The sequence below is a fragment of the Myotis brandtii genome, unplaced genomic scaffold (genome assembly GCF_000412655.1).
Source record: "Myotis brandtii unplaced genomic scaffold, ASM41265v1 scaffold29, whole genome shotgun sequence".
Lineage (NCBI taxonomy): Eukaryota > Metazoa > Chordata > Mammalia > Chiroptera > Vespertilionidae > Myotis > Myotis brandtii.
The window spans coordinates 2,900,762-2,925,620 of NW_005361075.1; the positions used below are offsets into that span (position 1 = coordinate 2,900,762).

Consider the following 24,859-nt stretch of genomic DNA (forward strand, 5'->3'; position numbering starts at 1 on the left):
GCTTAGAACAGACCCTCTCTATTGGCCAACAACTCTTTGTAACAGTCCCAGGGAGGGTTTTGATGCTATACTCTCAGCACACCCCAGACCCACAGAGGTTGGCTAACAACTCGACACACCAAAGACCCTGGGGCTGTGTTCATTTAACCAGTGATGTGTGTATACTACCCAGGCCCTATTCTCTCAGAGAGATCAGCGGTGTCCCTGCCCATCACAGGAAGGGTAAAAAGGATGAGACGGGCAAATTCATGTGATGAATAATACATTCTTAAGGCAGTGGTTCTCAACCTTCCTAATGCCGCGACCCTTTAATACAGTTCCTCATGTTGTGGTGACCCCCAACCATAAAATTATTTTCGTTGCTACTTCATAACTGTAATTTTGCTACTGTTATGACTCGTCATGTAAATATCTGATATGCAGGATGTATTTTCATTGTTACAAATTGAACATAATTAAAGCATAGTGATTAATCACAAAAACAATATGTAATTATATATGTGTTTTCCGATGGTCTTAGGCGACCCCTATGAAAGGGTCGTTCGACCCCCAGGTTGAGAACCGTTGCTCTAAGGGGAGGGGTTTAAAATGTACTTTGCTTCACATTATCCAGCAGAAGTCAGTATCATTGCAAGTACTACCCTAGCTCCTGTTCCTCAGGAATGCCATTCACTTTAGGTACCCAGAGGTAACACTTTAAGGGGCACAGGGCAGGACTGTCAAATGGAAGAGGTGGTCTGGAGCTGGTAGGAAGGAACCATGAAGGATATGGGACTGCCCAAGATGGCCTCATCCTGGGTAATCATTGCCCACAGTTGGCGGGACAGCTGACTCCCACCGGTAGCAGCATAGAAGAGCTCAGGCATGCGAAGGGAGGTCCTGATACCTGTCAGATGCCCTGTGAGATCAGAAACATCTCAGCCCACGTTCAGGAGGGAGAAACCTGGACAGGAAATAGGACCTTGGGCTTAGTCCAGGTAGCCATCGCCTAGCACAGAAGTCAAGAGGAGCTGTTAACCCTGACTCCCAAGGCCTCTCAGTTTGAGAAGGCAGTGGCATAAGGAGGCAGGCAGCTGTTTCAGCCCTGTCGCTAATTTCGCTGTCTAATCTTGGCCAAAGCACATAAACACTCCCTGGGTGGAGAGCAAATGAGAAGGTGGAGGGAAAGTGCTTTGGCAAAGCTCCAAACACCAGCCAAATGCAAGGCGGTGTGGTGTCATGGTTAAGGCAGTGAGTGGGCTTTGGAGAGACGTGGGTCTGAGTGCAAATCCTGCCTCTGCTACTTCCTTGTTGTGTGACTTTGATCAAGTTACTTTATCTCCCTGCGCTTCAGTTTCCTTCTGTGTAAAAACGGAGAAGATAACTGTTACCTGACTTGACGTGGTAAGTAGTAACTTAAAAAGGGGTGGTATTGTCCTAAACTAACTCTGGTTGTCAGACATATTCCGACATCTCCAGCCCTAGAAGTGAAGCTGGGGACCAGAGTAGGTGTCTGCACACCGGAGGGCCCAGTGAATGGCTGTGCCGAAGACGTGGGTGAACTTAGCTCTTCATACGGCCCTCTGCTCCTCTCTGGGAAAGCCCAGAATGTCCGTTCTCATTTGATGGGAATGAGAGTGAGGGTTTGAATAAAGGAGAGGTCAAGTACAGGGCAGTGACTGTCTCTGTGTGGAGCTCAATGCTGTAATTGTGCCATGTAAACGGCTTGCACAGTGAACAAGGATGGGTTCAGTCTGGGGAGGAAAAGGACTGTTAGAAGACTCCTTTGTGGCACCTACAGGCCCTGTGGGGTCAGATTATTCTCCTGTACTCTGTGCAGTCTGGTCCTGAGCCCTACATAGAGATTGGAAGAAGGAAGAAACCCAAGCCTCACTCTCAGCTCTACATCTGACTATAACAGAGAACAAAAGGCGGGCAGATGAGAGCAGTGGAAGAGCATAACCAAAAACCTCGGGGCAGAGGGCTACCACAGGGGCTGGAAGGCTAGGTGGATTGCATGCCAAAGGCAGAAGATTGGGATCAGGATTTAAGGACTGGGAAGGAGAAAGAAAATAGGATCTAAGTGGCCTAGTGTCTAGGCCTGTTGGTTGTCCCCATAAATCTTGTGGGGAAGTCCCACATGGAGAAACGTGGGTAGTGAAACTTGGAAACAAATACACCTTGATACGGGGGGCAGTGAGATGCACCTTAGCCTAAGAAGCCTCTTGGAGGAGGGCAGTTTCAAGTAGGAATTTGAAAAAGAAAAGCGGCTTCCTTAGCAAAAACATAAGGGGGAGTCTCTGAGGAGGAAAAGATAACCAGTGAGGGTGAGTAGCAAACAGGAAGCAAGTTGCCCAGGCCATGTAGAAACATGCAATCAGATGGGGCCAAAGAAATATACGTATGGCTGTTCCGATTGTGAAAGGGAGGGAGGCCTGAGGCGAAGGCGGAGGGCAGGCAGCTTCTGCTTATCCTACAGATGCTGGGTGATAAGGGCCATTCTCAGATGAGTTTTGAGTAGAGAGGAAGAGGAGAATCCAGGAGGCAGGGAATGAATCAGCAGAATTCGGCAGTGGGCGCGGGGTAAACCTGAAATTGGGAAGGGATTCAAACTACACACCTGGGAGTGGGGCAGGAGCAGAGGCTGTTCGTAGGATTTCGATGCTACTGGCGGCAGTGGGGAAACTGGGAACGCTGGCTAGGTTAGGGGGTAGGGCACAGACCCCGAGTTCAGCGTGTGGCGTGTTGAGTATCTGGTGGACCTGAGGAAAAGGCCTACAGCCAGGAGCAGACTGTGGGGTGAGGAGAGGAGGAAAAACTTCAGTTCTGTCCTATCCTATCACCCCCACCCCAATCTGGAGGCCAGTCTAAGCTTTCAGAAATACCTCTCTTAACACTCCCTCTCTCCACTGCCCCAGCTGACAGATGTTAAAATTCAATTCAAGTTCCTTTTTATTTTTTTGCCTTCTCTCAAACCCAGCCTGTTACCAGAGTTTAGAAAATCCCCCCTCACACCCACCTGAAGGTTCCTCTTTTCATCCCTGGATTCCTAGGAGCCAACAGTCTCAGCGCTCAGTTTGAGTACAGTTGCACATCCCTGCCCCACCTGTCAGGGCCTGGAAGCAACTCCAGTGAGGTGTTGTGAGCTAGCTCTTGAACTTCCTCTTGGATTACATATTCGTTTGATTTTCAAGGGCTTTTACAAATTTGTAATAAAAATCAACAAATATTTGCTGAGTGTCAAGCACTGTTCTAGGTATATAGTGTGAGCAAAGTTGGGTAGGTTATTTCAATTGAAAAATCTGTGTTTGGATTATAAGCTTAAAATGTTATGCAAACATAAAATGAACCTAGATATGGTGGGGGAAGAACTTGATAGACGAGCTACAGAAATAACTTCCAGTGTGTCTCTCTGGGAAAATAAGCCACAGCAGCTGAAGTGTCTTAAAGGTGTAATTATGGAGAAAAGTGAAAACCTCCCCGCATTCTGTAATCAGAAGGGTCAGCGCTGGGAGGAGGGGCTTGAAGGGGATCATTTGCTACTTTGTGCACAGCCTGAGAACAGAGGAAGTGAAATGAGTGCTGTGTTTGATGGCAAGGAAGAAAGGGATGATCATGTAACCAAAGCAGCCTCTGGGCCCCCTCCCCCGCCCCCCACCAGTAGCTTGAAATTGACCTGTCCCCTCTCCCAACATGATGTCCAGCTCCACACACCTGTGCCCTGGGTGAGAGTGGCGGCAGTCATCTCTTTTCGAAGAAACCCTGTAATCGGGCCTTAGTCTGACTAACTTGAACAAACATCCCTGTGGTGGTGTCTTACTTCCTGGCTGCCACGTCTCCCGGAGGTGAGCAGCTCAGCTGATAAACAGAAAGAAACTTTGTTACAAAGAGGCCACCTGGCCAGCAAGGGTGTGTTCCGCCTTGTTTACCCTGGCTTTCATAAAAGCTGAAAGTTTGCTTGGGACTTCCAGTTTTGGCATCTTTGTAGCCTGGAGTGGGAGGTGGGGGTCGGGGTGGGGGAGGTGGTGGTTCTAAGAGAGTGAAGTTGGGATGCTCATGACAACAGCCCTGCCCCAGGCTCAGGAGAGCCAAACCCAGCCCCCAAACTTGCCAGGGGACCTCCAAGGGGTAAGATGTGGGAACAGAGCCGTGGCCTGGGAGTTAGGAGATTGCCATGTGCTTCTGGGAGCCACAAGCCGTGTGACAGTAGAGAATCCTCACCTGTGAAATGAGGGTGCTAGACTCACAGACAGACCTAGTCAATGTGGCACACTAAGGCTTAACAACAGAATATCATGTAACTCCATGCTTGTTAGAATAAGTGCATTCAAAACATCACTTGGTGAAGACAGTGCTTACCCGTGTAGCTTTAACCTGTCTGTCCTCATCTCATTTAACAAGAGTTTATGGACTGTTTCCTACATACTAAACTTGTGTGGGATTTTGCAAGTGATAAAGAGGTGAAAACAACCTGGCATCTCATCCAGGAGTTCACAGAGGTGTGAGAGAGAACAGGCTCCTCCCACACAGGGAAGGCTGTGATGGGGCCAGGGTAGACGTATAAAGTCTGCTGAGGGGCAAGATGGGAGAGATCTAAAAAGGCCTCCTGGGGGAGCCTAGGGTGTAATTGGATGGTGTCAGTGGCTTTCAGATTTTTATGACTGGACCAACATAAGAAAAACATTTTACAACAAAACTTCATACCCACTTAACATGTGATAGGGTATCTCAAAAGTCTTAGGGGCAATTTTACACTTAAATCACATCAGAGGTATGAACTCTACAAACTAACCAAAAAACCACAACTTGAAAATGTAATAGTTTCCATTTATTTACCTTTATGAATTTTTAATACTAAATTTTCAATTTAAGTTTGTATTGGGAAGTGTCTATCATCAATGGATTGAGACAAACATCAAAATAAAAACTTATTCAAAATTCATAAAACTCAAAAAGATAAAATAAATTTAAATAAAAACTTTCAAATGATGTTCTTTGGAAGTCTGTAGCATTTCTGTTTCTGAAGTTATTAAAGCTTAAAACTGCACTAAGACTTTTGAAACACTCTATACATATCTATATGCTAGTATATAAAAGCCTAAGCAACCATTCGACCTTTCGACTGGTAGCTATGACGAACAATGACCACCAGGTGGCAGACGCTCAATGCACAGGCATGGAAACGTGGAACAGACTGATGAATCTCAGAGGGAAGGGGGGAAGGGGGAGAGCAGGAAGAGATTAACCAAAGATCTTATATGCATACTAAAGGCCCTCAGCCTGGCCTGCGGGATTGGGCCAAAACTGGCAGTCCAACATCCCCCGAGGGGTCCCGGATTGCGAGAGGGCGCAGGCCAGGCCGAGGGACCCCACTGGTGCACAAATCCATGCACCGGGCCTCTAGTGTATAATAACTGCAATGAAATTTTAATAAAGCAATGCCTATATTACATGTGACATACTTTGGTACTTTTTTGTTCTATTCCATTCTAATCTTTTTTAAAGAATTTTTTTTATGCTGATTTGCAACAGTTTTATTTCACAATCCTATAGTGGGTTGTAGTCAGCAGTGTGATAGACACTGAGCTGGGTGAAGGCTCAGTTCCCTTAGACCAGTGAGAGAAGGCGAATTTGTGTTCTGGCATCATCTCAGTACTGAAACCAAGATGGTCCCACGTGTTGAGATCCCAAGAGTGGCTGGAGGAAAAAGGATTGGGAATGAACGCTCAGCAGCAGCAGAAGGGGAATGAATGGATGAGGGCTGTAGGCACACTTGACAATGCACCTGGTTTGGTGGCCATACTGTGGGAACCCAAAGGTGAGGGAGCTACACAAGACACTGGGGGAGGATCCTGTGAGGCTCTGCACTTGACAAAGTACAGTACTGCATGCAGGAGGGAGCTATTCTTTTCCAAAGCTGGTAAAATGGTGACCTGACCTTGCTAACCGCACTTCGGGAGTCATCTACGCAGTGAGCAGGAATCCTTAATCCCAGTCTTCTGCCTTCCATCAGATGACTAGTGTGTGTCTCTTCCAAGTGATTCTTTCCTGTTGCCTGCATGCTGAGCAAACAAACTAGAGGTTGAGTCCCTTACTGCCAGGGTTAATCACAGGTGTCTTCTTTCACTTCAGGATGTGGGTAGTACCTGGAGGAATTGCAGGTTCCAGAGAGAAAGGCGTAAACTGCCGGGTTGGATTGAGAGAAGAGATGCCTGGGAAGGGCTCAATTTAACCCTAGGTCTCTTTCTTCAGGGGAAATAAAAGTAATAAAGGCCAACCCCACTTCAAGGGACCACAACGCAATGCCAGGAAGAGGGAGCTGAAGTGACCTGCCTGATTCTGAGGGAGTCGGTCAGGGAGGTCTTCCTGGAGGAGGTGAGTCTTGAGCACTTGGCAGCAGCTGGTAACTAATCTATTACCACACCTTTGTTTCTAATTGTGCCCCCTCTTTTCTTGCTGTTGTGGGTAGGTAGACAGAAAATATCAGGGAAGTTCGACCTGTAGCATAGTTTAACACTGTCATGGCAAACACTTCTGCATTCTGTGGGACTCTGTGCTTAGCAGGGGCAGTTCCAGGATTTATGAGGTGTCTAGCTCAAGCAGAACTCCTTATGCTGGCCCAGCAGTCATAGCTCAACCCCAGCTGAGTGCAGGAAGCTGCCTCTACACCGAATCCCCATTGCCTCCTTGACGCCTTCTTCAAGCCCACAGACAACTCTACCTTTTCAACTTGGCACTTACTGCCTGGACTATTGTTTTCATTTTATTAATTTTTGAATAGGTAATATAGTCAGGTTCAAAGTACAAACAGGTATTCAGTGAAAGATCTTTTCTCTGCTCCTGTCCCCTCCCTAGACAGGTGTTAACTGCACCCAACGGTACCAGTTCTTATTCTCCAATTAGATTCCAAAATCTCATGGGGAAAGCAGTTGTCTCATACCTCTGTGCCCCAGCTGGAGTGAACTGGCCCATTGGTCACTCAGGGATTTTCTAGCACCACATTCTCCCTCCTCCATCAGCGCCGATACTATCTTGGATCAGATCCCCAACCCCTTTTAATTGGCCATCCAGCTGCCAATCAGGTCCGTCTCCTAGACACCCTCCACCAGCTATCATATTGTTCTTCCTATAGTACTGGGCTCCCCACCAATCCTGTATTGCTCCTCATGTCTCAGGTCAACAGCAAACTCCTTGGCATGATGACTTGGTGGCCCCTGCCTCTCCAGGCCCATCCTCTACTACTTGGATCAGATTTCATACTCCCACTATCCCAATTTAATTGCTGTTCTCTGATTGGCTATGCTGTCTCCTGCCTCTAGGCCTCTGTGTGCTCACCTTATCTGGCCAACTCCTACGGGTGGGTTAGTGCTCAGCCCAAGCTCCTCCCCCTCGGAACCGCTTCACAAATGTCACCTTCTCCCACTTGCTGAGTTTCCTGTATCCTCTCTTCCTCAGGACCCAAGGGTCCTCTCTTTTTTTAAAAAAATATATTTTATTGATTTTTTACAGAGAGGAAGGGAGAGGGATAGAGAGTTAGAAACATCGATGAGAGAGAAGCATCGACCAGCTGCCTCCTGCACACCCCCTACTGGGGATGTGCCCGCAACCAAGGTACATGCCCTTGACCGGAATCGAACCTGGGACCCCAGGCCTACGCTCTATCCAGTGAGCCAAACCGGCTAGGGCCCAAGGGTCCTCTCTTATGCCATCTTCTCACTGGATGATCTCTGTTTAAAATCTGACTCCCCCAGTTAACTGTACGTTCCTTGAAGGTTGGGCTTGCTCATCTCTGTATCTCCCACATCTGGCATATAGCAGATACTCCATCAATACTGGCAGAATGAACCAATCTCCTCTCCCATTTCGTAGACATCTAACACAAAATAGACAAAGAGACTTCATTTTACTTGATTTTTGATGCTGCTGCTGAGTCTGATGTTATAAAAGAAAACCACCTGTCTCCCCCAGCCCAGAGTGACCCATGCTCCCCCTGAGATCATATTCCCCGGATCCAAGTGACTCCAGATGCCAGGCTTCTCCACAGACAGGAACTTGAGTGTTTAAGTAACAGCATTAAGTAGCATGGCATGCCATAGGGTAATGAGTGTGGCGTTGGCCGAGGACCAGGTGCTTGAGGAAAATTGCTGGAAAGCTGAGCAAGGATTTATTAATTATAATAGTGGAAATAATTGATAACCATTTATTGAGGGCTGATTATTTGCCAGGTACTCTGCCGAGGATTTTACATACATTATCTCTGATTTAATCCTCACATCCCTGTGAGTTGGGTATTAGTTACCCCTCACTTTATAGATGAGGAGATTGAGGCTTAGAGAGATTAAGTAATTTGCCCAAGGGTCACACAGCCACTAATGACAAAAACTAATACTTTTTCAGAATTTACTGTGTGCAGCGACTACTAAGCATTTTCCATGATTATTTATTGAACTTATTAATCCTTCTAACAACCCTAGGAGGTAGGTGCTATTATTACTAGAAGGGGCAGAACTGGGCTTTGCGCACAGGTCTGTGCCATGGACATCTGGTGCTTTACAAGGGACCCTGGTGTTTTCAGAGCTTTCCACAGAAGGTGTTGCAAACATTCATCCTCTGAGCCGTGGGATCATGTCTGTGCCCCGGGGTGTAAGCTGATGAACACTGAAGTTCAGTCCTGCCTGGAATCTTAGATATTTTTTATTAAACATGAGTGGATACAGAGGAATATTTATAAAATATGTTTAGGCAGTGATGGCGAACCTTTTGAGCTCGGCGTGTCAACATTTTGAAAAACCCTAACTTAACTCTGGTGCCGTGTCACATATAGAAATTTTTTGATGTTTGCAACCATAGTAAAACAAAGACTTATATTTTTGATATTTATTTTATATATTTAAATGCCATTTAACAAAGAAAAATCAACCAAAAAAATGAGTTCGCGTGTCACCTCTGACACGCGTGTCAGGTTCGCCATCACTGGTATAAGGAATAACAGTACCAGTAATGCCCACCATCCACTTTAAGAAAAAACACTTTACTTTGAAGTCCCCATGTGCCTCTCTTCTCATATCTTTCCTCCTTCTTCAGAAACTTGTTTCATCGTTCCTTTAGTTTTCTTTATAGCTTTACCACATATTCATTTTGTATTCATGAACAATATTATGTACTCATTTTTGTTTTCATAAACAATACATTGTTTAGTTTTACATGCTTTACAATTTTCTATAAATGGAATCATATTATACTTATTCTTCTGAAACTTGTTTTCAATCAATATTATATCTGTGATGTTGCATGTAGAAATAGTTCATTCTTTGTCACTGCTGTAGAGTACTCCGTAATATGGATATATTTCATACTCTATTCACATTCTACTGCTGATGGACAATTGGGTGGTTGCTATTTTTGCCATTTTATTTAGTGCTACTAGAAACATTCTGGTACATGCCTCCTGGCTCATGTGCACTGGAGTTTGAATGGAATATAAAACTAGGAGTGGAACTGCAGCATCATAGGGTGTGTACGTTTTAAATTTTACTTTATAATGCCAGATTGTCTCCCAAAGTGGTTATTTCTGTTAAATCTCTGCATTTAGAGTTTTAGTGTTCTGATTATTCTAGATCCACTAATGTCAGATTCTTAGGGCAGGAAAAAAAAATGCTGATTCTGGTTCTCCTCATTTTATGGGTGGAGGAAATTTAGAAGCAAGTTAAGTGATTGGATAAGGTGATGTCACTATTCAGCAACAGAGCTTGGTTTGGAGCCCCAACCCCCTGACTCCCTCTCTACCCCTGCCTTGTCTTATTTCTTTCCCTTCCCAGGCTGAGGCCCCAAGGTGTGGCCACCCGGACATATCAAGCTATTTCCAGGATCGGCCCAGCACTGGAGCTGACTCAGCCGGGGTCCCCTTTGGTTCCAGAGGATGAGGCTCCTCCGCAGACGTCACATGCCCTTGCGCCTGGCCATCGTGGGCAGCGCCTTTGTGCTCTTCCTCTTCATCCTGCAGAGGGATGTCAGCAGCAGGGAACAGGCCACAGAGAAGCCATGGCTGAAGTCCCTGGTCAGCCAGAAGGATCATGTCCTGGACCTCATGGTGGGGGCCATGAACAACCTGAAGGACTCGATGCCCAAGCTCCAGATCAGGGCTCCAGAGCCCCAGGAGACACTGGTCTCCACGAACAAGTTCTGCCTCCCTGGGTTCTATACCCCAGCTGAGCTGAAGCCCTTCTGGGAACGGCCACCACAGGACCCCAACGGCCCTGGGGCAGATGGGAAAGCTTTTCAGAAGGACAATTGGACTCCCCTGGAGACCCAGGAAAAGGAAGAGGGCTATAAGAAGCACTGCTTCAATGCCTTTGCCAGTGACCGGATCTCCCTGCAGAGGGCCCTGGGGCCAGACACTCGACCCCCTGAGTAAGTAGCCCAGAGTCATTGGGTGAGGCCAGGGCTCTGCCAAAGGTGTGGCTGGTATGGCCGGGGCCTTGGGCCAAGTGCCCGGTAAAGAGCTGATGGGGATTTTAGAATATGAACAGGGATTTCCTCTACACCCTCACCCCTTTCCTGACCAGTTGCCCTTATCCCAGGGGTTGGGGTTCAAGAGTATTCTGGTCAGGCCAGAGGCCTAGGGAGTCCTATGAGAGTAAAACACAATTATGAAGGTGACAGTGTACAGAAAAAAGAACTCAAGGTCTGGGACCAGGACCTGGCCTAGGGGTGACTGAGAGGGACTGATTCCAGGCCACTGATTTGGTGGCCTTGCCCTCTGCCACCCTGGGTTCTATACCCGAGCTGAGCTAAAGCCCTCCTGGGAACAGCCTGCCCCAGAAACGATGGGACACTGCTGCTGAGCTGCAGGAGAGGGACGTTTCCCGGCAGCGGCCCTAGTGTCAGGACTATCCCAACCTGCTGACTTCCTTCTTCCAGTGAAGGCACACGGGACCATGAATCCATTCCAACCTTTATTTGAAGCCGTTTATAATTTTAATCCTGGGCAATGAACCGGCACTTAGATCTTTGAGCCTTAAGCCACCTCACTCTTATGTGATCGTGGCTGTAATTTACACTGTCCTCAAGTCAAAGATTTTGTGTCTTTCTCATTTAGACTTGTCTTTCCCGACTCAAGAGTTATACCGTTTTTTGGCCTTTTGTCACGTGGCAGCCCCCATCCCCACATTCATGATTCTCTAGGGCTGTGAACCTGGGGTTCCTCAGAATTGACCAAGTACTATAGTCCTAGAAGTTGGAGCCACTTGGAATTGTCATGAGCTTCTCAGCAGGGAAAGGTATTGGGCCGTAAGGGAAGCCAGAGAGGAAGTTTGAAATCTTTCTGACCAGCAGAGGGGATAAGAAAGGGTGTTAGCCCCGGCAGGTGTCTCTCAGTGGTTAGATTGTTGGCCCATGGACTGAAGGGTTGAGTGTTCAATTCCTGGTCAAGGGCATGTACCTAGGTTGCGGGTTCTATCCCCAGCCCTGGGTGGGGCAGGAGCGGGAGGCAGCCAATTGATTGTCTCTCTCACATGGATGTCTCCCCCTGCCCCTGCCCCCTCTCCATACTCTCTAAAAAATCAATGGAAAAATATCCTCGGATGAGGATTAACAATAAAAAAAAAAAAAAAGGAAAACAAAAGGATGTTGAGCCACATGATTCCTTGAGATGCAGGGTTCACACATTCCCACTCCCACCTGAGATGGAATGTCAAGAGGGTAGCAGCATGACCAAGTGCCGCAGAGTGGTTGGAGTGGATGAGGATAGAGAAAAGGTCACAGGAAATTGACTGTGATAGTAGTGTCAGATGACAGGGAATTAATGAGGAAATGGATTAGTGAAGAACTGTGAAGTGTAACAAGAAGAGTATGAAAATTGTAGTTGCTTTTCTCAGATGTCACATTTGCCCTTTACTACTTCCCCTTTGGGGCCTCTGGATTGGATTACACTTTATGCAGCACACATGTGACTGCGGAAGAGAGTCAGCCCTGGGAACTCCGAGAGCAGATGAGAGAAGTGAGAAGGGGAGCAGGGAAGAGCCCTCGGCACCACAGCTGTGGCACTGAGCCAGCTCCGGGGAAAAGGGGTTTTGGAGTAAGTTGGCTAGGACCTGTGCAGAGGCTCAGAGTAGGAGGCAAATACAGCCTAAGCTGGGAACGGGGAGCAGCTATTCCCAGCTGTAACAGAGAATGCAGGCTGGTGGTTCCAGAGAGCAGTGGGTGGTTATGGTAATCTGTGCACAGAGCCCTCCTCACCCCCGGATCTCTGAGGGACCTGGAGAGCTATATGTCCACTTTCATCCTTCCAGATGTGTCGACCAGAAGTTTCGGCGCTGCCCGCCACTGCCCACTACCAGCGTCATCATTGTGTTTCACAACGAGGCCTGGTCCACGCTGTTGCGAACAGTGTACAGTGTCCTGCACACCAGCCCTGCCATCCTGCTGAAGGAGATCATACTGGTGGATGATGCCAGCACTGAGGGTGAGGCCAGAGGTGGCCCTGAGGAGCGGGTATCCTGAGGAGGAGGGCAGGTTCTCTCAAAGGAGCAGGCACCCTCACTGCCGGCTGCCCGGCTTCACAGCTCATCCTAAGGGCCAAGAGCAGGGAGAAGGCACGTGAGGAACAGGAGGTAGGGGACAGCAGGCAGGGAGACCACATTCCTCGAGCCTGGACTTCATTCCCGCTTCACCCAAAGAGCTCCAAAAGCTTAGAAGTTTTTGCTTTTCAGACTCCCTTAGAGCTGCCAAGTCCAACCCAAGTCAGAAATGCTGGGCGCGGGCAGGGCAGAGGGTGGGGATGGGCCTTCCCTCTACCTCAAAGATTCCACCTCAAAAGCCCTCTGCTGTAGTTGGTAATAGGCAAGTGACGTTGCTCACCAAACTTCCACCCACACCTTTTAAAGTAACTCCACACACATCTGCAGAGTATTCTGTGTCTGACACTGAACTAGGCAAAGGGGATACCGTGACAAATAGCAAATGAGATGGATCTTGCCCTGAGAAAGCTAACAAACCTCATGGGTCTGATGGCCCCTTACACCACCAACCACGGCAGTGTGGCCTGTAACACACCCTTAATAGAAGTGAAAGGATGTGGACCTTAGAGGCCAACATCCAGGAATTCAAATCCCAATTGTGCCTCTTCCTAACTGTGACCTTGGGCAAGATATTTAACCTCTCTGAACCTCAGTTGCCTCTGCTAAAAATGAAGACACTTGGCTCCCTCACAGGGTGAACGAGGGATCAGAGATCGGTGCTAAATGAGATAATTCATATGACAGAGTAGTTAGATGGAGTAAGGTGCTCCATTGATTTCAGTTTAGTCTTTGTGTGGGAACAATGCACTCTGGGAGTATGTAGTCAGGAGATGTTATTTCTGCGTGGCATGGCTGGGGCCGTCCACAGTGGAGGCCAGATTGGAGCCTTAAAGCATGAGTGTCTAGGGAAAGAAGAGGCATTGAAAGGCATTCCCAGAAGAGAAAATGGCATACACATAGTCCTAGAGGCATAGGTGTATTTGTGAAACATTGAGAGATTTGATGTGGCTGAAACTTGGGTTTGTTTTAGGAAATGACACTAAAACGATGTTGAATTGAAATTTGTGCCAAGATGAAAGTATTTAGAAAAATAATTAGGAGTCATTGAAGGTGTTTAAGGTGGACAGTGACCTTGTCTCAGAAGGATGGCAGTTTGGGGGAGGGTAATTGTCAGCAAGAGAGGCAGAGGACCCCAAGCCAGGAGAGGAAATTCTTACAACCACCTGAGAGCTGATGATAGGGCCAGACCTTGGAAAGGGGCTGAGGAACGGATACATCATTAGGCTGGGCGTCTCCAGGAGCTGAGCCCTCCTCCTGGGTGGCACATGGTGTCTAAGGCTCTCAGGTTGGCCTCCTGTGCCCATGCTCCTATATCGAGTGCAGAAACGGACACCACACTTCCCAGAGTATCCTGGGGCCACTCGGTAGAGCTGTGGCTCCTCCTGACCACTCCAGCCTCCCGCCTGCCTTCTAGATTAGAGGTGATGCTAAAACGTGGAATAAGGCGGGGGAAGGCAGTGGGAGGAGAAGCTGAAGTGAGTACTGGTAAGTCCATTTCTTTGGAGGACAGACACCTAGCAGCACTTACAAAGCAAAGGCAGCCCTAGCCTGTTTGGCTCAGTGGATAGAGCATCAGCCTGTGGACTGAAGGGTCCCAGGTTCAATTCCAGTCAAGGGCTCATGCCTGAGTGGCAGGCTTGATCACCAGTAAGGGGTGTGCAGGAGGCAGCCAATCAGTGATTCTCTCTCATCACTGATGTTTCTATCTCTCTTTCCCTTTCCTTTCCTCTCTGAAATCAATAAAAAATATTTTTTTAAAAAAGCAAAGGCAAGCAAGTATCAGGGATGCAGTGAGAGAGTCTGGTGGGCAAGAAGTATCAGATTAGGCTTCTGGAAAAGGAGGGGCAAAGAGTTTGGCAGAGATGGGATTGGCCCCTTAGTAGCCATAGAATGGCTGTATGGAATGGGGAGCGAGTGTATCAATCCAGCTGCCCTTCCTCTCAAACTGGGCTCTCTGGTAACCCTTCTCCCCCAGACGTATGCTAGCCATCCCTCAGATGCTTCTTCCCTTGACTCACAGAGGGTGGAAGTTCTAAACTGTACTTGTCACCCAGAATCTTTTTAGTCCATAAGGTACAAGTGCCCACTTGGGCAACTCTTCTGACCAGGCTAGAAAAGTGACAATGCCAGGCTGGCACAGGCAGCATTTAAAGGGCACAGTAGCCTGTGCCTAGTAGGGTGGACTTTACAATGGCCACTATAGCCCCTCCAAAGTGCCTGCCCCTAGGGGGCATTCTCTCTGGTTGTCTCCTGAACTCTCTCTTAGGGCCAATGCCAGCATCTGAGAATCATCTGCCTGAAAATCCTAAACGCGTCATTCTTAGCTTTCTGGGTCCTGGCTCCTTTGAGAATCTGTAAAAAGCTTTACCCCACTCTCTAGAATAGTGCAGAATTGCTACAACACTGTGCACACACCCACAGTTCTGCATGTAATTCCAGGGAGTTTGTGGACCCTAGGAAAAATAACCCCACCGTGAGGGCTTTCGGACTCTTGAGATGCTCTCAGAAATGTTCAGCTGAGTGGGCAGGGGGGTGGGAGGGAGAGGACAAACTTGGATCCATGGTCAGAAGTCTCTGCTGTCCACAGCAGGATAAAATTTTCCACACATTTGACCATTTGATCAGATTAACTGGCTCTCATTACACACACACAGAGAAGAGCTGTGTCTCTGCTGAAATACAATGTCCATGCTCTCTGTCCTCCTATCCTGGTTCTTGGCAGTGCTCTGTGACCACAAGTACGCAAGACGTTTGATGCTGGAGCAGGGGAAGGAGGCCCGGTGGCAGGCTGGGGAACTTTTTCTTACCTACCTCAGAGTCTGAACCCTGGGCACAGATTTTATTCTTGTGTGGCCAGGTCAGATGCCAGACGTACACCTGGTCTGGCACACTCTACAGGCTTATGAAAACTGGCCCCTCGGGCTCATCAGTCTGTTGTGCCCCACACAGGTCATTCCCATGTCAAAGCCCTGCCCTGCCCCTGGGGAAGACTGAGCCTAAGCCTCCCTCCTGCGGGAATTTGCTAGATGGATGGGAGGAAATCAGACACATACCCAGGACGTGGAGAGTTGGGAAGTGAACAGCCCCTCAGTGAGTCAGTTCCTCATGGAGAGGGGAGGAGCACGGAGGTTGGGTTGGCCAGGAAGGGCCGCTGTAGGAAGGGAAGGTAGAGGGATCAGCAGGTGAAGGAAAAGAAAGAAGGGGCAGCCCTGAAGTCTGGAAATGCACTGTGTGAAACTCGGGGGAGGAGACACTTGGGGAGCACTTTGGGTTAGCTGAGTATTTTATTGTTTGTATAAACTGGATTTGTTTATTCATTCATTCATCTATCCATGGACATTGGGGTTATTTCCACATTTGGGCTATTGTGAATAATGCTGCCATCAACATCAGTGTACAAATATTTGTTTGAATCCCTGCTTTCACTTCTTTTGGGTATATACCCAGAAGTGGAATTGCTCGACCATGTGGTAATTGTATGTTTAATTTTTTGAGGAGCCACCATTACTGTTTGGATTTGGATTTTTTTCTTGTTGTTTTTTGTTTGTTTGTTTTTTAAAATCCTCACCTGAGGATATGTTTTTCTTTATTTTAGAGAGAGAGAAACACCGATTGGTTGCCTCCTGTACATATGCCCCTGGGGATCAACCCCACAACCTTTTGGTGTACAAAGGACACACCAAGCAACTGATCCACCCAGCCAGGACTGGATTTTGTTTTTAAGTGCAATTTCAAACCACTGTACTGACATGATCTGATTTAGTTTTGTAAGAAAACTGATGTCCACTGTGGCTGCTATGTCAAGAATAGATTGTGAAGAATAGAGGCCAGGAAACCAGTTAAGATATTATTGCTGCTGCCCGGCATGGCTCAGTGGTTGAGCATCGACCTATGAATCAAGAGGTCACGGTTCAATTCCCAGTCAGGGCACATGCCCGGGTTGTGGGCTCGATCACCAGTGGGGGACATGCAAGAGGCAGCCAGTGATTATCTCTCATCATTGATGTTTCTATCTCCCTTCTCCTTTCCTCTTTGAAATCAATTTTAAAAATATATTTTTAAAAAGACATTATTCCTGAGGTGACAGTGAGGACCAAGAGAAAGAACTGGCAGTACTTGCTGATGGACTCATTGTCAAGGATGAGGAAAGGGTAGAATCCAGCACAACGCCTAGGTTAGAGCAGCTGAAGGGATGCAGGTACCGTATACTGACAAGGGGGAGCCTGGGGTGCAGCTTGGGAGGAAATCTGGAGTTCCATTCTGGGCGTGTTTGGTTTGTGGTTCTGTTATACATCCATGTGAAGATGGCAAAGCCAGGAAAGAAGACTTAGGAGCCATCTGCATATTGATGAGACTGAATAAGGCATGTGTGCCGGAGGTCACAGGAGTCTTACAGCCTCTGTCATGAGTCATGAAGCTGGGTTGGGGTGGTGGGGTATTCAACTTAAATTAGGAGGCCATTGTCTAGGGGGCATAAGAAAGTATGGATAGGCTTGTCTGTGTCTCCATGCTCCGGAGCACATGTCCAGTGGGCCCAGGGGTGTGACCGAAAGACTGTCAGGGGTTGTCTCACTCATGCTCAGAATCCACAGGTCCAGTCCAGCCACCTGAGCCCCGAGGGAAGGTATGGGAGAAAGGCCTTGTAGAGCTCAGGCCCCCTGAGGTTCACAGCTCAGTGCTTTGCAGTTTCTTACCACAAAACCCACTTCCTGTGATGTTCTGTCCCTGAGTTATCTCCATCACCATGAATTTCCTGTGAGAAGGCGAGGCTCTTGGTTGGGGTTCCTCCCTGCTTCCTGTTAGAACCAGCCGTTGGGGCTGTAGTTGGATTATGAGTCTGGGAGATCCATGAAGGCAGGACCCAGACCAGGCCCCTCCCTGACCAGGGTAGTGTCAGGCACCTAGGAAGTGAATTAGCAGATGTTTACTAAGTGAATGCTGGGCCAGAGCTGCCAAATGAGGCTAATTTTGACTCATAAACATTGGGGATGATACTCCCTATTTCATAGTGTTTTAATCTTCATAGAGAATATTAATTAAGAAAGTCAACATAAAAGCACCTAGTTCAGCCTGGCTGGCGTGACTCAGTGGTTGAGCATCAACCTATGAACCAGGAGGTCAGGGTTTGATTCCTGGTCAGGGCACATGCCCGGGTTGCAGGCTTAATCCCCAGTGTGGGGTGTGCACCAGTCAATGATTCTCTTTCATCATTGATGTTTCTATCTTTGCTTTCCTCTCTGAAATCAATTTTTTTTAAAAAGCACATAGTAGGTACAAGTATTTGGACGCTGTGTGAGCAAGGTCTGAGCACTGGGCTGATCCCACAGCTTGAAAGAGAAAGGACACAATCATCGCTTACACCTTCCCCTCCACTTCCACTTCTGAAACTCCATTGCACAATCAGGAACAGAACAAGAGCATGGGAAACCAAAATCACAGTTAGTAAAACATAAGTAAGATTTGGAATATGTTTCAAGATGGATTGCTTCAGAGTAAAGCTATTTTTAATGCTCTGAGGATTCCAGACTGAATAACAGGATTATGAAGTAAGCCTCCACTCAGAAAAAAATGAAAGATCTAAGCAGAGATACCCCTCCCTTCAAAAAGCTTTCCTCATCCCCAAATTCAGGATGGTTGCCCTCCCTCTCCCCTCCCCTTTCCCCTGCAGGCTCTCAACCCTGTACTTCCTCTGACAGGTTACTGATCACCCTATGTAGCTGGGCTCACCACTGTGCCTGACCAATGGCAGGCACTTGATGCATGTTTTTAATTTAATTAAAAAGAGGCTCTTCACCTTCTCATTTCCTAAAATATGCCACATGCAAAGCAGGTAATAAAGGAGATTAGAGTAAGTAAGACTTCTTGCTGCTGGTCCAGCAAGTAAGAAATCAACATCTGTATATTCTACCTGGCAAACTTATTCTGAGGAGCCTGGAAGACAGGGAAGCCGACACTGAAAACTGTCACAGTCACTAGGGGTAGAAACGAGAGGAGGATGGAATTACGGCTCTGAAAGATGGCAGCTGAAAGGCTGCAGAGACCAAGAGGGGCATCTGAAGCCCTTGTCGGAAGTTTATACTTGATTTAGACCAAAGAAACACAACCCCGAGGTCCTGTCTCAGACATCAGAGGAGGTGCCTAGGTAAACGGGCACAGGACCGACACTGCAGAGCCAGTGTCCTGGCCAGGTGGGCTTGGGTGGCAGGCGGTGCTGGGCCACACACAGGACTTCCTCCTTCCACCCCCTTCCCCACCATCTGCTTCCATGGACTTGCTTAGTGCGGTAGGTGTGGGAGGATTTAAAAACTCGAGCCTGCTGGAGGCCCAAGAGCGCCAGCGCTGTGCCCGCAGGGGATTAGGTTTTCAACAAAGCGGTGAGCTGATTTCAACGACACTGTCCCTTCCAGAGTATTTAAAGGAGCAGCTGGAACAGTACGTGAAGCAGCTGCAGATCGTGCGGGTGGTGCGGCAGGAGAAGCGGAAGGGGTTGATCACTGCCCGACTGCTGGGAGCCAGCGTGGCACAGGCAGAGGTGCTCACCTTCCTGGACGCCCACTGTGAGTAGAGTGCTGGCCTGGCACCCAGGAGGCCTGGGTGTAGTCTGGCCCATCCCCTACCCCTCCATGGCAGAATGAGGAGCTGTGACCACAGCATCAACAGGCCCCTTCCTGCTCTGTTCTAGGAGTGAAGGAGGCTTGGGACTCTCTCCAGCTTCTTCTAGTCCTTTCTCACCCAAATCCCAAGGGTGTTTTATCAAGAGACACACACAACCCTAAAACAGTTGGTCACCCCACAATTGCTGGGAGTATGCTCCGGAGCCCCAGGCATTCCTCTCTCCCCAGATCTGTACCTCGTTCTGAACTCAACCCCTCAGAGAGGCCTCCTGTTACCACTGGGGACTGATCTGTGTGGAGCTTTCCTGTAGGGCCACCTGGAGCCAGGAAAGCCTCCCTCTCACCCCAAACCAAAACACCTCCCACCATTCGCAGGAAAAATAACTCCTAAAAGCAGTGATATATATTGGGGAAAGCCTAGAAAGCCAGAGGACCGGGTTTGCATTCTAGCAAAGCCTCAGGTTCCTCATTTGTAAGATGGGAAGAGGATACCAACCTTACTCACCAACAGAATTATTACTCAGAGGGCCAAATAACGTAATATACATAGTTCACTGAAAATCTCAAAGGGCTAGACAAATGAAAGAGATTGTTATTCTACAACTGGAGCTGCAGCTTGAGATGCAGATATTCCCAGTAGAGGGGACACCTGCTTCTGCAATCCACGCTTGGGGAGGGAGGGCTGATTCAGTGGGTAGGCTGGGAATCTGAAGACACCCATCCAGGGCCTTTCCTGTGCTTTGGGATCAGTTGAGTCCATGTTAGTCCCGAGACCTCCACTCTCCCCTCCAAAGCTGCCTGCATCGTTAGGTTGGGGGAGGGGAGAGGAGGAGGTTCTCAGATCTCTCTCTGTTCTGAACAGCTGTGAGCGAGCTTGCCTGTGTTTCTCAGCCTATAGCTAGGAAGTGGATGGAGAATTCTCTTGTCCTCCTGGGTCTCCCCCTGGCCTGGGGCATGGGCTCAGCTTCGATCAGGACCCTGACAGTTGTCTCCGGGTCTGGGCTTGCAGGTGAGTGCTTCCATGGCTGGCTGGAGCCCCTCCTGGCTCGCATCACCGAGGATGAGACGGCGGTGGTGAGCCCAGACATCGTCACTATTGACCTTAACACTTTTGAGTTCTCCAAGCCCGTTCAGAAGGGCAGAGTCCATAGCCGTGGCAACTTTGACTGGAGCCTGACCTTCGGCTGGGAGACTGTACCTCCACATGAAAAGCAGAGGCGCAAGGACGAGACTTACCCAATCAAGTAAGGACCACAGCCTGGTGAGCCCCCAACCCGGCCTACATGGTCCCAGACTCACCCAGTCCTAGGGACCTGGGCCATCTCAGGTCAACATTTATTAGTGCTCTAGCAAGCACCTGACTTATTTTACCTAATTCTCATCCCCTATGATTAGGCTGTACAATAAGTGAGAACATTGAGTTTCTTAGAGATAAACAGTTGGCCTCAGATTACACAGCTAACAAAAGGTGGAACAGGGATACCCATCCTGGCCTGTCTGACCCAGGCCTACGCTCCTAACCATGGCACTAGACTGCTCTTATCTGCCACTTACTGTGTGCCTGGCACTGGACTAAGGGCTCTACACACTTTGTGTCATCTATTCCTCCCTATTTGTAGGAGACCATGACTGGTGTTTGCAGAGGTGCGGAGAGATAGTGGGTAGTGGCCATTGTTGAATAGCCATTGTATTAAGAGTGGGTGGCATGCGCTCCCAGGTCATTCTCTTTGAAAAGACTGGAAACGTAGTAAAAGAATAGTGCAAGTGTTCTGCAGTTTGCAGTTTGTTGCAGTTGCCCTGAACTTTTTGGTAAAGAGCCAAATAGTAAATATTTCAGGTTTGTCAGTTACATATAGTCTGTTGCATAATATTCCTTGTTTGTGTTTCTTTTTAAACAATCCTTTAAAAATGTAAAAACCATCCTTATATAAACCCAGAGCCTTATATAAAGCCAGGCCAGGTTTGGTCCCCAGGCCATAGTTTGCCAACCCCTGAGCTATAGGATGGATGCATGAAAGTTTACCCATTACCTTCCCCTCATACCTCTACCCTGTCCTTCCCTCTCCAATTGCCTGTTGGTGTTGTTAGAGACCACAAGCTTATTTTATTTAACCCTCACCCAAGGATATATTTTTATTGACTTTTAGAGAGGCAGGGAGAGAGAGAAAGAGAAACATCGATTAGTTGCCTCCTGTGCATGCCCTGACCAAGGATCAAACCCACAACCTAGGTATGTGCCCTGACCGGGAATCGAACCCGCAACCTTTTGGAGTAGGGACGATGCTCCAACTGACTGAGCCACCCAACCAGGGCAACCACAAGTTTATTTTAACAGATATTTCAGCCAAACTGAGTTGGGGAGTGGCTTTTAGAGTATCCTGTGATTATCTGCCATTGTTTTCCCATACTGGCCAGGAAACTCCAAGGTCAACTGAATATATATCTGGGATGGAGGGAAGCAGAGGTAGGAGATACAATAAGCAGAGATAAGAGGGAAGGCTTGAAAGGAAGAGAGTGTTGGAGTTCCTCCCCCTCCACATGCCCAAGTCCTAACACATGCTGCCCAGAATCTCAGTGGAGAGGGATCAGATGGGTGCCACAGGAAGTAATCCCATGGATTCTGAACAGCCAGCTTCTCTGTCTCCATTAGAAGGAGAAGCAGCAACAGAAAGAAGAGAGGGGAAAAGAAAAGGCAAGAGGGAGAAAAGAAATGAGAACTCCCTATTGACTGCTTCATAGATGTCTTTTGTTTGTTGTGTACAGCAACAAAGCCCTCCTCCCCCAAGCTGGGCGCCAGGCACACAGTGACACAGTCAGGGACAGGGCACCTGGCCACCACCCATCACTGATGTCCCTGGCTCCAGTGTCTAAGGACCATATAGCTGGAAGATAAAGCTCCAGTGTTGGAGGAATGAAATTGCTGCCTGGTGGTATGCATGGCTTGCCCTCAGCACTATGCATAGTACCCCACCAGGAGGCCTGCAGGCAGTACCCTTTACTCTGAAAGCTAACAGGAGGCTGAGAGGAGAGATAAGGGACCCAGAGGATCCTAAGAAGTAGGCCAGGAAACACAGGCTGTTGCCTGTAGCCTGTGGGTCTGCAGTGAGTTTCCCTGTGTAGGCTTTATCCTCAGAGGTCATTTGTCAGTGGCTTCTGGGTCAGAGACCTTTCAAAGCCAAGGGACAGGCCCAAGGCAGGAAGAACCTCAAGAAGAAGTAGGTTAAGCCCTGGCCAGGTAGCTCAGCTGGTTAGAGCATTGCCCCGATTCACCAAGGTTGTGTGTTCCCCGGTCAGAGCACATACAAGAAGCAACAAAGGAAGGAAGGAGAGAGGGAGGGAGTTCTAAAGTGCTAATCTGGAATCCCAGGACTCTCTGAACCTTTCTGGGCCTTACTTGGGCTGGCTTAGAACTCCTGGGTCAGAACCAGTGACAGAAAGCCTGCATGAGCATGAGGGTTTCCCAATTAAAATTTCTTCCAGAAAGCAGCTGCAGGAGCCAACTTCAGGGCAACAAGAGCAGCCACAAGGTTAACTCCAAGGTCAGGCTCTTGTGTAGTCACCTTAACAGATCAGTCCAATGAACACTGATTGAGCCCCTGCTGTGTGTGAAGCACCTTGATTGGTTCTGGGCTACATGAAGAAGCAACAGAAGGGGGCAGCAAAGCCACGTCCAAGAGAGCCTGGCCAGGCACAGCTACCAACACCTCCTGATTAAGTATCTGAGAGTCAACCCTAGTCTCCCCTAGCCCCTACCCCCACCTTCAACCCTTAGCCCAGTTCCCCTTCTGAGCCACTCGGTATCTATATTCTAGGAATGAGATGTTTTTGTTAATTTGTCTTCATATGGGTTGTGCCTCCCTGCTTTTGTCTGAAAGCCAGAATCTTTTTGTAACCTCCAAATGCTCCTTTCGGTGTAAGTTGAGCTTGATGTCATCTCATTTCCTATTCTGTTTCCAGGAGTTTCCTCTGTCCAGAGCAGCTGGCAGATTTTCCCAAAGCTAGTTGCTCATGCAGTATTAAGTACCAGGGCTGGACTCCTACTAAAACTGTGGCTTTCTAGTCCCTCAAGGTCCAGGGACTCTGAAAGACAATGGGGTCAGTTCAACTCATAATATTCATTCATTCATGGTTTGAATCCTATGTCCAAAAACAATTTCACATTGCTTCTAATAACCAACTATCTACTATGCTCCAGGAACTTAGCTGCCAAAAAGTAAACAAACAATGGTAGCTTTACCCTCTGCTACTAGACTGAGCTCTCAGTGAATAAGATCTGTCTTTCTTAACTAACATGTAGCACAGGTCCTGGTGGCTGGTTTAATACATCTTTGGTTGAATAGATGAATGGGTGCCTTTTAGAAGAGAGTAATGATAATTACATCTCTCCTTGACCTAGTTCCTAGAAGGTAAAGAGACATAATAAAAGCTCAATAAACATTTGCTAAACGAACTACTTAGTGGAAGAGGGGCTGTCTATCCCAGGAAAGGGGGTGGGAATAGGGTAGGAAGCATTAGCGGTGAGTCCCAGCTTTCCACTCCTCCCACTTCCTCCCCAGAAGATGCACATGCTTCTCCCTCTGTCTCTCCAGATCCCCGACGTTTGCTGGTGGCCTCTTCTCCATCTCCAAGTCCTACTTTGAGCACATCGGTACCTATGATAATCAGATGGAGATCTGGGGAGGGGAGAACGTGGAAATGTCCTTCCGGGTGAGAGTGAAGAGGGCTTCGAGGGGGGAACCACAACATCCCAGGGGACAGCCTGAGAACCTGTCTCTTAGGCAGCAGAAATATAACATCTGGAACTGAACTTAAAAGGTGGCTGTTTCCTGACATGACTCTGCTTTTCCTCCACTCCCCTCCCTGCCTCTGACAATAGGACTTTGGGAATCAGATTAGACAACTTGAAACAAATTACTGAGCAGAACTCCTCAGAAAGAAGGGATTACAGTGGTAATAGGCATTGGACGTCTACCGACATCTTTCATGGTGTCTGTAGAAAAGGATTAGACCCTGATCATAGTAGAGAACCCTGGAAAGGTTAGTAAGCAGTCACTATCTTATTTCTAGAAAAATCAGGTTCCCCTTTCCAGGTCAGAGGACATGTGCCCTGGTAGTCTTAGAGTTTTCCTGCCCTATGTTCAGAAAGCTCTTCATACCGTAGAAGATGGTGCCCAAATTTTGTTGGACCCCAAAACTCTGAGGGGTTCCAGGAATAAGGCAAATGAGGATTAGGTTAGGAACAAAGGATTGCCTCTTCGTGAAATCTATATAAATCCTCATGCCAGTGGAGAGGTAATTAGTAAGTAAATGAGCTCATTTGTGAAGTCACCTCTCACAGTGCCTGGCACATATTAAGCACATCTTTAATACCTGCTGTTATTATGTATTTCTGTTTCTGCTGTACTAAAATGAACAACATATCTCCTAATTTAAAACCTAAAAAGAGGAGATACAGGTGGGAAGGCTTAAACAGAAGGGTCACCAGCTCATTCCCCATAACTCCCAGAGTTCTGATTCTAGGTTCATCCATGAGCCTCTGACCTCTCTTCAGTCTCTGTCCTAGGGAACTAGTGTGCTACAGGTCCAGGTGACGACCACAGGCCACCTGGCATTGACTATCCTTGCACTGATGCTCTGATTTGCTCACAAGTCTATCTTGATTTGAGGAAGTTTGAGTTTCCAGTAATA

At 48.0% G+C, this 24,859-nt stretch overlaps 1 protein-coding gene across 7 annotated transcripts in view; it reads left to right on the forward strand.

Moving 5' to 3' along the window:
- GALNT6 (polypeptide N-acetylgalactosaminyltransferase 6) overlaps positions 1–24,859 on the forward strand; it is a 31,953-nt gene that overhangs the window by 655 nt on the left and 6,439 nt on the right. For 3 of the 7 annotated variants that reach the window (XR_001362668.1, XM_005869238.2, XM_014542126.1), the window contains exons 2-7: positions 6,232–6,354; positions 9,798–10,389; positions 12,270–12,442; positions 18,965–19,114; positions 20,181–20,415; positions 23,761–23,878. Coding sequence is in view for 6 of the 7 variants with exons in the window: in XM_005869238.2 (XP_005869300.1) it covers positions 9,899–10,389; positions 12,270–12,442; positions 18,965–19,114; positions 20,181–20,415; positions 23,761–23,878 (1,167 nt within the window). In the remaining variant the exon portion in view is untranslated. Of the gene's footprint in view, positions 1–1,333; positions 1,384–3,651; positions 3,825–5,996; positions 6,119–6,231; positions 6,355–9,797; positions 10,390–12,269; positions 12,443–18,964; positions 19,115–20,180; positions 20,416–23,760; positions 23,879–24,859 lie in introns of those variants that run through there. The other 4 variants (XM_014542122.1, XM_014542123.1, XM_014542125.1 and 1 more) reach the window with 4 other exon arrangements.